The sequence below is a fragment of the Salmo trutta genome, chromosome 16, assembly GCF_901001165.1.
Source record: "Salmo trutta chromosome 16, fSalTru1.1, whole genome shotgun sequence".
Lineage (NCBI taxonomy): Eukaryota > Metazoa > Chordata > Actinopteri > Salmoniformes > Salmonidae > Salmo > Salmo trutta.
The window spans coordinates 36,960,909-36,975,240 of record NC_042972.1 but is presented as its reverse complement, the minus strand read 5'-3'; the positions used below and the strand labels follow the sequence as shown (position 1 = coordinate 36,975,240).

Genomic DNA, 14,332 nt, shown 5'->3' with positions numbered 1-14,332 from the left:
ACTTCAACAAATCCAGGAGCTTTTGGTTTTGTGCATTTTCGTTAAAAGCTCTTGAGCACGAACAGGCTGTGATTGGGACCGATTCCCATAAATAGGCCTACCTGCAAATACAAATTGGTATTTTTCCGCGCATTTGCTTACAACTTTTTTTTATTTCCTCGCATAGTTTATAATTTGACTCATGAAGTTATCTTAGCAACCATGTCACCATTGGTTTAGTACGTTTTTAATTGCATAAAAATATCACTAAACAATAAGGAGGATAGACCTATTACGCATTCAAAATTCTATGAAGTAACATTTTGATCATCCATATTGTCAGTGACATAGGTAAACATAACAAACACTAGAAAGAATCAATTTAAAGTAGGCCTATACTTCTACAATCAACATCTAGGCCTGTCAAGCAATGTTAGTCTGTCTATTCTGTAACACAACAATTTCATTTTCCCTGTATGGTAGCCTAGACCTCAATTAATAGACAAATAGAAAACACAATTGTCTAATATTTAACAAAGATGAGCTACAACAAATCAAAAACACAATTGCCTAATATTTCTTAATCTTCACGAAGATGAGCTATAACCTCCCTCTAAGATGACGAGTTAGTTTTTGTTGCAACTCTCGATAAATATTTTCCAAGTTAAAAAGATGCCGTACCTTCCAGAGGGAATCCGGTGCGGGGGTAGTTCTGGCCTGGCGCAGGGCGCATCATTCGAGGCACTGTTCCTGGTAAAGTAGCCATTCTAGCTACTGAAGCAACACCGACTGGGCACTGGGACCAAATTCTTACTCGTGCAAAGTCCAGACAAGAAAATGTAGGTCTAAGCCGACAGGATGTGACGAAATGTCTCCTCTCAAAATGATAAAAAGCAGACAATAAAATCGTAGTCCCAGTCAGAGAAACTCCTAAATACTAAAACCCCTCCAACAGAAAAAGTGGTGATGTTCGTCACCTGGTTGGTGAGTTGGTGGGGTAAAAGAAGAGCTCTTTAGTAAAGGGTTTTGTGCAGTGTTAAGGGAGGGGAGGCACCTTGAACTCAAATGTGTAAATGGGCAAAGTTTATTTAATTCTTTACCTTGATATACGTTGTCAGCTAGTTTTAACAACGACTGCTTGCTGGTTGAAAGTAGTATAAGTGGCCAACTTTGGCGCGCGTTGTAGGAGGAGACACTGGAGCGCGCCGATAGGCTCGATGGCTATTATTTTATTCATGACCGGGAGAGTGGGTATAGCCGCGGACTTGTCGACCAATCAGACAACGGCATGGGAAGCAACGCGCTCATGCAGTTTTGAGTTCATTGCATCACTCCCTCCACATTACAAAACCGAGAAACAAAACCAAACAGATGTGATGGTAATCATTATACCTGAATAAAACACGTCTCCTTTGCTCTGTCCACACACGTGAATCATTCTAAACAAGATGTATTAATGTATATCTATATTTGTGTAAGTACAATATTCACAAATCCACATTGTATGTATGTATGTATGTATGTATGTATGTATGTATGTATGTATGTATGTATGTATGTATGTATGTATGTATGTATGTGTATAATTTAGTAGCCTAAATTCCTTGTTTAAACTTGGAGATAATTATTTGCTATGGTCAATCTGGCTTAAACTTTTTATGATATCAGATAATAATTTGAGGTTCAACACTATAGGAAAAAGACTACACGAAAAGTGCAAGAAAGGTTAAAGAAGTTAACTGAATATTAGGACTACTCCAAGAGCAACTCTCTTCCCCCGCTCATCGTCACCCGCATTTCCATGGGGATGGATTCGACCTTTACGTTGAGGGACTGACTGACTGACCATTGAGGTGATTCAGCAAGCTATTGCCTTACCTCCCTTATCATACCTCATTTGTACACACTGTATATAGACTTTTTCTATTGTATTATTGACTGTATGTTTGTTTATTCCATGTGTAACTCTGTGTTGTTTGTGTCACACTGCTTTGCTTTATCTTGGCCAGGTCGCAGTTGTAAATGAGAACTTGTTCTCAACTAGCCTACCTGACTAAATAAAGGTGAAAAAAAATAAAAAATGAAAAAGATATCTGGCATAACTTTTCAACATAAATTGTAGAAAGAGGCCCAACAAGCGCCTAACTGTGAGTTGCAGCTCATGCAATGACCAATAATCAACATTAGTAAAGACCTTATCTGGTTTCTATCTGTTTTTACGACTTGTCAATGCAGAATGAAGTCATTGTAATAAGACTATAATGATCAAAGCAGAATTTAAACATTTAGGCCTATCTGACGGAAAATGTTCAGCTAACTAAAACAATACAAATAGAAATATAATATAAATATAATATAAATATAATATTTAAAAAAGTTAACTTGGATGTATTAGAGGTGATTGTTTTTGAAAGTATAGCTCACAGGAATGTATTAGAAAAAATCACGCGGAATACTTTTTTAAAGACATATTTTTACAGGTTGTTCACAGACTGGATTCAGCAGAGTAAGCTAATTCAGCAAATGTCTAGGGAATAAGAGGGGGTTTCCTTAACGATCTCAGCAGCGTTATTGATTTGATAACAATATAATAGACCAGTTAGCCTGTCACCCGCGTTCTCTTCTGCAGAAAACACCTGTAGGATAGGCCTGTATGAGTTGCGGTAGCATATTTCATACAGACAAGGTTCCTATTGCTATTGCTATTTCATCCGTGGAATTCAATACCACAATATAGGTGAGACATTCTATTTTGGATAATAACATTTTAACTTCAATTAGGCTTCAATTGAGAACATCAAATCATTTTCAGTTAAACGTGCAAGCTTCTGAGTATTACAGTAATTACACCGATCTATCGTGGTAGTAGGCCGATAGCCTAACAGGTAGGCGTAGAGAACATTTACAAGAGGGACCTTTCAAATAGCAATAGATTAAGCCAATTCAAATTGAAGTAAGTAGTCTAAGAAAGAAGACTACGTTGAAAGTCGCGTGTCAACTCTGTGGGCCTACCGTGCATATACAATTGCTGTGGAAAACACTACTGGTGGAAGGCAATTTCACAAATAATTTTTGTAACAATTAGGGAGTGTGGAGGGGTGAAATGGCGATTTCACATGCAGATGCGCCGATGGGGAGGACCTGGTACCCTGCCGAATAGCTATGACCCTAACCCTGCCGCTTTCGTTTGCTTCACATGGGATAGAAGGCACAAAGAGCCCGCCTCACCCTCCTTGGAAGACACCGAGCATTGGATTAAGTCAAGCATCAATCCCGTGAAAACCAAACAAAAGCGTTTTCTAGAGAAACATTCTTTAGATGGAAACATCAGCTGTCTTTCTACTGCCTTTAGCGAGGAGGTGTGTTGTATTTAAAACAATGTTACACATAATATAGTATTAAGCCTAACAATGTCAATATCAACTTATCAGGCAATATCTTTATAAAGGTGTGTTTAGTCTGGTCCACTTGCTTTTAGGTTTCCAATAAGGGGTATGTAAAAATAAAGGAAATAGCTATGCATTATTTACTCAATGCATTTATTTGCAATCCACAGCCATAATTCACTTTTGTGATCAAATTACAAATTCAGCACCCCATTACCCTTTACTATTAAATTAAGTTGATATAACTCTAGATTTAATAGGTTTATTTTGTACATTTTAATTTAAGGACAAACCGATTGCAAGAAACGCATCCCAGCCCCTGTTCACTAACTGAGATTCTGAACTCTTGGCAAACCATGACACCAAAATACTTTTTTTTAGGTGAGTCAACATTAAGCATGGTGGGCTATATCATTTACACAATCATTGTGTTGCCATTTTGGCTGCATGATCAGCTTAATACTTTTAGGCGCGTTTCTCATGATGGCGCAATGATGTACGCGAATGTCCACTAGTGGGCAACGATCTTTACTTTACATGCCCTCTCTATGTCCCCTATATTCACGAGGTAAACCAATGGCTGATGAAAGTACAGCAAACTACATGAAGGAGAATTTCAGGTGATATTGGGTATATTTGTCCAGAGAAAGACGTCCCCCCCTCCCCCAGTGACACACGTCTCTGCATCTGATTCCAATAAGGGACTGTCACTTGTTTCTTTTATCAAATTCACAAGACAGAAAACACTTCCCCTTTTAACATATTGTCTCCAGTCTTATCTTGATCTGGGTTGTTCTTCAAACACTTTGCTACAAAGCCTCATTATTTGTGACATGGCAATTACCCAAGTTTCTTTTTAGCTCATAGGTGAATACTGCTGTTTCTCTGCAAGGCATCCAATCTCCCTCCTTCATCAACTCATAGTGCCTTGTACCATTTTTAGCTATTCATGTTGGAAGTACACAAAGAAAGCCTACCTTTGATAAGAGGCATTGCTTATTTAACAATCATAGTTTGAACAAAGTAAAGTATTGCGTTAATATAGTTTTAATTACATATTGTATGTGGTGTTACCATCTTGAAGCATTACTTGAACATTTTCCTAGCATAATTTAAAGTTCCCTAACACAATACTATTTTCCCACTGCTATTCTCTTCTCTTTGATATTAAAGAGTATCTTCAGCAAAAAAAAATGGAATGCTTATCCTTTTGTTGATGTGTAAATGTGTACATTACAGAGTTGAAACAAATTGCACACTGTACAGAAGTACTCACTGGAAAGGAGAACAAGCTATTTACAACATACAACTAAATTGGATACAGACAACCAGTGCAAATATGTTCCACTAAATAAAATAGCAAATCTTGGGTCCTTTATTAATGTCCAACACTTGAAAAACACAAATCATAGAGCTTCTTGTTATTTTACTTTACTATAAGATAAGACTCCTTCATAATAAAAAGCACTTTTTTCCTCTCTGGAGTCTCTGCCTTCACACACAGCTTGTGAGTTCCACTTGGTGTGCATTGTCTTTCAATTTGAGCCATATTTGGATAAATTATTATCTTGATCAAAAACACATCAACATTTCTTATAAAGTATTTAATGTCCATATAGAGGTGATAGAGTGGCATAATGGTCTCTATCTCTCCTCTGTGGCCTGGAATGTGTTCAGACAGGTGCGACTGCTGCAGAGCAGAGCAGACTACTGCCAGGACCATGCTACTTATGTGCCAGGTTCTCCCACTTAGAGTGTACCGTGGCGCTGCAGCTCAGACACTAACACCTTCTACTTTGCTCTGCTCTGCAAATCCAGCAGAATCTTGTTAACTTGCTGGGGCATGTTCACATCTGCTTGGAATTACCAAAATGTGTTATTGCTTCCTTATGGGAATAATTTTTATCAGGATGCAGAGAGAGATACTATAGAAAACGGTCTTGTAAGAGGGAAGGAGAGCTGCTTTCTTTACTTAATTAGAGGGTGCTGCTCAGAGATACTCATCTCATTAATACAAACAGACATATGCTTAAGGGAGACACTGGACAGACAGACACAGCTAGGGCTCTGATAGGCTGATGTTGTGCCCACCAGATAGAGATGACCATGACAGAGTGAAGTGGAGAGGAGGGCAGGTGATCTCCCTCACAGCCAGATCGGCAGCATCAGTAAGTAACCCCTGAGAGGAAAGGAGAGGGGAGCGGGGGAGTGGAGGTGACATCAGGTTGGCAGCAGGTGTCCCCAGCTGGATGGGTGGGTGGGGGGTGAGGGGGGCTAGAGGGTGATCCATGGCAGCGTGGGTGACATCCTGTCACTGCTCATTATTGCATGAATCCTGTTGTATCCTAAAACCCCTAGCTCACTAGATTGGTATACAGTAGACATGTCATTGACAGTATGGAGGCTTGGGAGATGAAGAGCCTGTCCAACTAGTTTGTTTTTGGACATTTAAACTTTGGGTACATGAAAGTGTTGGCTGCTCATGTGTTTACGTGCAAGGTGCGGGATGCTAAAGCCCTGCCACTGAGATGGAGAGAGCAATAGCTGTCCTTCTCACTAAACAACCCACAGAGGGACAAACAAACGGATTCTGGCATAACCGAATCGCCTTGTGGCAGAGCTCACCTGTCTCTTCAGTTAACAGCCCAACACCACCCTAGTTTCCCTCTACAGTCAAATGTCACTGCACTTCAAATATAAATCTACTTGAAATACCCCTCCAGTTTGAGTCTGTCTGTTTTGTTTGTGTATGTAAGTGTTGTGGTGGTATCATGCCTGTTCCCCATAGATCTGTAAAGAAACATATTATACTATAGCCTCTGTGTTTAATTGCATACATCCAAGTGTTTGATGATTTGCATCCCACCATCACACAAGATAATAGTGAACAGTAGATGGTGTAAAACAAGTCATGACTGTTCCTGCTGTGTTGAGTTGGAGAAACGTATGCAGAGCCACTCAGATAACAACCCTGTTGATTGTCTGTCAGGGCCCTCAGATGACGCAAACCTGACCAGAGGAGGACCATGTCGGTCAAAACGTTTTATTTGTTGTATCACTGAAAGCCTAATCGAAGATAATTTATGGGGGAATCAAACATTGAGCAGATATTACATAGTAATGCAGTTTGTATGTGATTAAACACTCTATTTATGATTGCAAACACATCCCAGAATCTTGACCTAGACCGTGTGACCATATTGTATATACGTTTTATTCCATTTTCACCATTTAATTTTCTCTGAAGAGGCCATCAATTATTTATAATTGCTAAGTAAGAGTTAGTTTATAAAAGTTATATTACTACTAAAACGCAAAGTGAAGATCAGAGCGAGCATGATATTTCATTTCAAGAGCATGAATATTTCAAACAATATTTCTGTGACTAATTTAAGTGGAAGTATTTGATGAATGTGTCTTCGTTGATGTCTGATAAATTCTACAAAATCCCTATGAATATTAATACAAGAGATCCTGAATGTTTTTTGTATTAGCTAATTAATGTATAATCTAAAAATCAAATCAAACTCCACTTTCCCTTGCGACATTGTGTAACCTGCTGTAGTGGTGAAGTAGACAAATTGTCCACACTGTCAATACCTGAGAGGCATCAGAGCTCCAGTAAGAAACAACAGTAATAAACAAGCAACAAACTATAAACCAAAATGATGTGCTCTATGTACCACACTGTAAATTGTATGGTTTAACAAATAGACTTGAGGAGTTGTGCCCCATATTCACGTGAGTGCGTGTGCTTGTATGTGTGTGTGTGTGTGTGTGTGACCTGTGTGTACAACATGTGATAGAACCCCATGCTGTGGCATCACGGTCTGATGTGCATGCCAAATCCTCTTGCCCTTTCACCCAACCAACCATCCTGGCTCTGCAGCATCACCCCGTGCAGCAGCCATCAGTGGATCCTGGGATGGTGAGCAGGTCATGACCCCTGACACCTAAGGAGAAGTCACAGTGAGTGGACTGTGTTCCCCAAACATCTTCCCTTTAACAAGCTGTGACTATCCTGACCAGCTACTGACCATTTACTGCCTGCACCACTCCAGACTACAGGCACATCTCAGACTGAAGGAACAACACATCTCAGAGTAAAACTAAAGGGACCATTCAAAAACACGTGCATGTTCTTCATAGCCTTCACAAACCAATGAAGTTCCTATTCACCTCCAGGATAATTCCTGTTTCAGTTCGGCCAATGCTTTACAACACTGTCAGTCCTTTTCAAGCCATTGTAATAAAGCATGTTAATTTTCTTTTGTCTCAAGGTTGTGCTGTACGTACACCAGAAGACAACAGAAGACCATTTACGAATTGTCTAACAACGATATTGATTCTGTTTGTTTTAGAGACAGATCCATCCATTTAGCAACAAAACTCTTCAATTCTTCAACTCTTAGCAGCATGTGATAGACTAGTCGTGTTTTGCTCTTAATCAGTTAAAAGCATCTCTTTGAAAAAGCCGAAGGAAGAAAGCAAGTCCTTTGTTTAATGAAGATGAAAGTAACAGCCTCCATTTTGCATGCTGCCATAATTAGTCTCACTGAATCCATCTGAGAGATCAATCAGTGGAAAAAGACAGAATTTGATCCCCAACATGAGAGACAAAATGTCCCTCTGTCTGTCTCTGTTGGATCCATGGGTTCATAGAGGATGGATGGCACCACTGTAGCTGGACAGAGACAGCAGGCAAGGGACTAAGTCAGACTCAAGACCTCACAGTGGACTGAGGAGATCAGACATTTCTTTATGTGGGTAGTTGATTAAACGTGTTGAAAACTGTACGCGTTCTCTAAGGCTGCGAAGCTTGTCGGTAATGACATGGGATTATTTTTAATGAGACTAATTTAAACTGCAGGTATGGTCCATCTAGAGACAACATGTGGATTGGCACCTGAATACATCTCAGGTGAAGTTAGTCAAATGTGAGGTTCCATATTTTCCTATGTTCCAAAGGAATAAGTATCTATTCATGTCCATTTCTATAAAACAAGATTTGCTTTACTGTTTCAGTTCAAGCTCCGGTAGTGCACACATGGAAGAAATCTGATTGAAAAATGTCTTGCAAATCACACTGAAGAAAATGTGGAGGTTTCAGTCAAGATGTGAAACACAAACGTTAGCAGAACAGATAATCTAATTGAGAATGGGTAATCATGTTGGTTATCATGTTAGGGTGGGTGTCATGGGAGAGTCTGTGAAGCTTCATCTGGCCTCCTTGGCCTCCCCTTGCCTCAATAATCTGCTTGATAAAATGAATATTTGGGACAGAAATGCTGGTAAAATGTTTTCCCAATGAATGTGTGAAACTGGCTTACTGGTCCTACACGGAGTCAGTTCATCTCACCCACCTCTGTTTTCTGAGTGGGTATGGGCTGTTCAATCTTTCTGAGAGCTCATTGACTCATGTCTTTTCATCAAGCCCAGTGTCTGGTTCAAACGACCGGAGGGGACCTGTAAAGCTTAGCTATATCTTAGCTTGAGTATATCACTTATGTGCATTTGTGTGTTATTTGCGGCCATTATTAGCTTTTTAAACATAATCAAAATTTCTGAAGGTGGCCAACATCTATCACAATATATTAATTCATTTAACTTAAAGCCATGTCTTAAAGGGGTTCATTCTGCCTCTTTCCTTGTACACTATCTGGTCATCTGAGCATCTCTAACTGAACTGTCACAGACGATTACGGCAGGAACAACTCCTCTTGCTGTCCCAAAGAGCATGTGGCCCTCACGAGAGAATCAGCTACCACTGGACTCAACGTCAGTGTTCAGTTAATCATGCACTGCAGATTCACCATGTTAGATGCATTTTGCTTGCTGTCTAGCTGTGTGAAGTGTCTATTCATTTTCCGATTTTGCACAGAAAAGTGGTCAGCATAATAATGACGTTGTTTCCCTGTATATCATCTCTAGTTCTTTCATGGAACTTTATGTGTGTTGGATGGCTGGGCAGTCTACAACTCCACATGACTGGGCCTGTTGGATTGCAAATTAACTGGTTAACCCAATGATCTAACCTGCATCATTTTTGGGATATGTGCTCTAGAAGTAGACAGTTATTGAATAATATTCTAACCATTATGCATGTGTGGTTGTGTATCACACAATAAATAACCAAACTATAACATGTCCTATCCAGTCACTAGGCGTACGATTATTATATTCATATGATGGAAATGTACAATAAATCGGGGACATTAATAACATTATAACTAAATACAGAATAATCTCTTCCACAAAAATATCATTTACATTACAAAAGCTAATTCAATGGACGACAATGGGTGATTTTGTACTGTGTGATGATGATACATGTAGATTTAAAAATGATCATGCATGTAGATCTCTGTCTTTTTTGTATAAATTGTGTATTAAGGATGAGAAAATTGTAAACTTGTTCACATAAGCAGAACAGTTTGCTGTCAAGTTCCTGCAGGTAGGACTCACAGTCATAAGAGAACATGTAACAGTACAGGACTCCCTGTTCTGTGTTATAGACTTATGTGCTGTGAGAACATATGCGCTATCTGTTATCGAATATAACTGTGTGTTCATTCATAGACAAAGGGCTATCAGAGTCTGACCCCTCCTCAGAGAAACCATGTGTTTGTCACACACACAGGAACAGCATCTCTCCACAACAGGAGTGTGAAATCACCATGTTCCAACAGCGAGGGAGTGGAGCTCCCAAAGGGAACAAATATCAGTGCACAGGGTTTACATCATGCAAACCACTGAACCCTCGATTCATGGGTCACTCTCAGGAAATCAATGTTTCTACTCCGCATTTGCAGTGGCTGGAGCGAGAGCTGAACTTGTGTAATCAACTAAAGACATCTAGAGTAAGGAGAGGATCACATTGGTCTGACTTTTAACTGATGCTTTTGCAGTGGCTGATACATACCAAATACCAAATGAATGTCTGAAAAATACCTGAACATGTCACCTCAGATAGCCAATACAAATATTTCAATCAAGATTATGCATGGATTTTGATACACATTGTGGGCCATGATGATTATTTTTCATTTATTATTAGATGTGTGTGACTGTATGACGGTCTATTTAAACAATCATAAGTGTTGCTAAAGTGTATAACAACTTACATGCAAAATTGTCCTCTTTTGTTGGAGATGATCATTCCACTTAGGAGCTCTGACAGTGCAATACAGTCCACTGGCGCCATCGGGTGGACAGTTACACAAATTAAAGGAAACGCTTCAAGGATCATCACTTCCATTGGGGTGGTGGGTTTTGGGGGATTGTTGCCTTGTTCATGTGCTTGTCTGAACTAGGAAGCTCTGAAATGTACGACTTGCTAACTGGTTGAACACAGCACGTGTATAGAGCCCCACAGTGGAGTTGTCATAATACCCATAATAAAAAAAAACAGCTAAATGGTTCCAATCGTTTTTCCACCATTCATTTTCCCACAGAAACACTACAAATAAGGGCTGTATTTTGTGTAGGCTTTGTGTGACGTTTTGATAACCACGATAATGTACATTTAGCTAACATTAGATAGAATCTCTGGATTAACTTACCTTTGCCTCGATTCGGCAGTCTCATCCAGATCTTCATGGCATTTGTAGTTCTTTATGATAGCCACATTAGCAGCTAATTAGAATTTAATTTGTTGGGGGTAAATACAGATGAATATATTGATAAGAGTCCCCTTGTCTGAGAAAGATTTACACGGTTATCGAAACATCATGCAAGAGTAAGCCTACACGAAACACAGCCCTTATTTAAAGGGTTTCTAAAATCCACTATAAAAAAATGAATGGTGGAAAAATTATTGGAACCATTTCCCTGTTTGACCGCTAGGATTTATGGGTATTATGACTTATACTGTGGTACTCTATAACTACAAACGGTTAGCAATTCATAAACGTTCCTTGTTCCAACTTGCACTTGAACGTGGCATATGCATAGCTGGGTGGGTTAGCTGACAACGTCACGAAAGCGATGCGTGTGCTTCCATGGGACAGAAGTCAGCATGTTGTGATTCTGGGTGGACAGTTTGCCATCTGATGAATCGTAAGTGGCTCGTTTCATCAAAAATGTGCAATCCGCACTCCGACCTGCGAAAGGCAGCAATACACAGCGTCAAGTGACAAGAAACTACACGAAGAAGAACATCACTTCCTGTTTAAAAATGGCTGCAACCTTACTAATGTCACATTAGAAGTGCTCTTTTCTGTAATGTTGATAACGTTGTCGATCTTTTACGTATTCGTTTGACCTCTTTTGCAGGGTAAACCTAAACATGGTCCATCTATGTAAGTATGATCAGGTTGCTATTTATTTAACGCTGTAAACATGGGCTAACTAGCAAGTTGGGGCACGCTTATTAGCTAGCCGGAAATGTCTGTAACGTTACCGTTGACGAGCCTAGCCATGATTATGGTGTCTTAGCTAGCTAGTAGTTATACCAACGATGTTTCTGATAAGTCATGTTTATTTCATTAAATACACAACAGATAGCTACACAATAGCTAGACATTGAGTGTTATTTGTATTATGGGATGGCCACTTGCTAATGAGTTATTGTCCAGACATGAAATACTGTTGGGTGTGTTGTTCCCATTTATTGCAGATTATGTTAAAAGAGAGCTCCACCATGTTAAATTACCGTTGCAGTGGATGGCGATCCAGATTCAAGTATTTTGCAGATAGCATAGTGTTTTAGAGTGGTTGTGTTGTGTAAGCTGTAAACAGTGTGAATCCCTAATTTACCTGGCTAAACACCTGATAACCTTTGACCTAGCTATGTACCTGACAAAACACACCACCTGAACTGTGGTCACAACTAATTGCTTACTCTTTGACTGAAAACATCCTACTTCAAATGCTGTTCTATTTTTCAGCCAATTTAATCGCATATGAATTTCACCATTTAACGAAACAATACAATACAATGCTGATTTTGCTGTATTGTCCTTACAGCATCCTTCCTACTGAAGACGTACCATGGAGGACACATTGTCATCAGATTGGCAATGGCTGGCCACAAACAGTCTAACAGACCTTTCTACCGCATTGTGGCAGCTTACAACAAGCGAGCACGAGACAGTAAATACATAGAACAGCTAGGCTCTTATGACCCCTTGCCAAACATCTACAATGAGAAACTGGTCAGCATCAACTCTGACAGGATCAAGTACTGGATGGGCTGTGGTGCACATCCAACGAAGCCTGTGGCCAAACTTCTAGGTGTGTTCCCTCTACCCTTACCATGACAACACACACACTATAGGTTTATTGAAATGGCCGGTGTAAGGCCTACATCATGGAAAAGACACTAAATCACAGGTTCCTAAATTAACTATACTAAACCAAAATATATAAACAATTTTTACGATTTCACTGAGTTACAGTATATGTAAGGAAATCAATCAATTGAAATAAATTCATTAGGCCCAAATCTATTGATTTCACGTGACTGGGAAACATGAGATAATGGTGGCAGATGAAGGGCATGACAATTTATTTTTTATTTATTTTACTAGGCAAGTCAGTTAAGAACACATTTTTATTTTCAATGACGGCCTAGGAACAGTGGGTTAACTGCCTTGTTCAGGGGCAGAATGACAGATTTATACCTTGTCAGCTCGGGGATTCGATCTTGCGACGTTTCGGTTACTAGTCCAACGCTTTAACCACTAGGCTACCTGCCGCCCCAATTGGGCCTCAGGATCTCGTCACGGTACATTCAGTGCATTCAAATTGCCATTGATAAAATTCTATTTTGTTTGTTGTCCGAAGCTTATGCCTGCCCATACCATAACCCCACCGCCACCATTGGTCACTCTGTTCACATTGTTGACAACAACAAACCACTCACCCACATGACGCCATACACATGGTCTGCGGTTGTGAGGCCGGTTAGATGTACTGCCAAATTCTCTAAAATGACATTGGAGGCGGCTTATGGTAGAGAAATTAACATTCAATTCTCTGGCAACAGCTCTGGTGGACATTCCTGCAGTCAGAATGCCAATTGCACGTTCCCTCAACTTGAGACATCTGTGGTATTGTGTTGTGTGACAAAACGGCACATTTTTGAGTGACCTTTTATTGTCCTCAGCACAAGGGGCACCTGTGTAATGATGATGATGCTGTTAAGCAAAATTTAAGAGAAAGACGCTTTTTATGCATATGCAACATTTCTGGGAACTTTGATATTAGCTCATCATACATGGGACCAACACCAACACTTTGTTCAGTGTAGTATACTTCAGAATGTAATCAATACTTCCAATTAAGTCTCAATGCTACCTGGGAATCTATGTGGTCTAAGATACTGTCAATCCTCCCATGTCTGTTCCTGTAGGACTGGCTGGGTTCTTCCCCCTGCATCCCATGACGGTGACAGAAACAGAGCGTCACAGGGCCCTGGCAGAACTAGCAGAGGAAGCAGCTCCGGAGGATGGAGTTAAGCAGCAGGAACTATGATAGCTGGAGCGTGGGGGACTGTCAAGCATAGCAGGATGTGGTTACTGTACACGAAGGACAGCTATAAATGCCATTCTCCTCCCAAAAGGTTAACTGTTTCCAGTGAAAGCCTTTGTTCTATGTGAACTCTGAATATTCATAAGTAGTGCTTTTCCTACAAGTTCTTTTTTTATTTCACCATTATAAGTGCTACATATTCACATCTCAATAGCAAAGATATTTGTTTGAACAGTTTTGGTCAATTAAAGTTATAAATTAACATTGTGTTTGGGATACTTTCAATGTTTTCAAATCATACATTTTTAACATTGGCTAAATGCCAAATTGCTCAGTTAAGGCTTTTAATCCGATTTTCAGGAAGTATTTTATATTAGCTCAGTCGCTTATCAAATGCTGATAAAAGCAAGGAACAATTTGTTTAAGTTGGTTTACAATTGGACTTAACCCTGTCAGCTGTAGTTACAGATATTCCGCTACTGACGTGCTGCTAA

The 14,332-nt window shown here is 39.7% G+C and overlaps 2 protein-coding genes across 9 annotated transcripts in view; one reads left to right on the top strand and one right to left on the bottom strand.

Moving 5' to 3' along the window:
• LOC115150686 (paired box protein Pax-7-like) overlaps nucleotides 1-1,181 on the bottom strand; it is a 62,653-nt gene extending 61,472 nt beyond the window's left edge. For 3 of the 8 annotated variants that reach the window (XM_029694206.1, XM_029694207.1, XM_029694211.1), the window contains exon 1: nucleotides 661-1,180. In XM_029694206.1, the coding sequence (XP_029550066.1) occupies nucleotides 661-745 (85 nt within the window). In that variant the 5' untranslated portion in view covers nucleotides 746-1,180. Of the gene's footprint in view, nucleotides 1-660 lie in introns of all 8 variants that reach the window. The other 5 variants (XM_029694204.1, XM_029694205.1, XM_029694208.1 and 2 more) reach the window with 3 other exon arrangements.
• Nucleotides 1,182-11,509: 10,328 nt separating this feature from the next.
• LOC115150685 (28S ribosomal protein S16, mitochondrial) lies at nucleotides 11,510-14,105 on the top strand. Its single transcript, XM_029694202.1, has 3 exons — nucleotides 11,510-11,665; nucleotides 12,333-12,599; nucleotides 13,720-14,105. The coding sequence occupies exons 1-3, from the start codon at nucleotides 11,653-11,655 to the stop codon at nucleotides 13,839-13,841; spliced, it is 402 nt and encodes a 133-aa protein (XP_029550062.1). The 5' UTR covers nucleotides 11,510-11,652; the 3' UTR covers nucleotides 13,842-14,105.
• The last annotated feature ends 227 nt before the right edge of the window (nucleotides 14,106-14,332 follow it).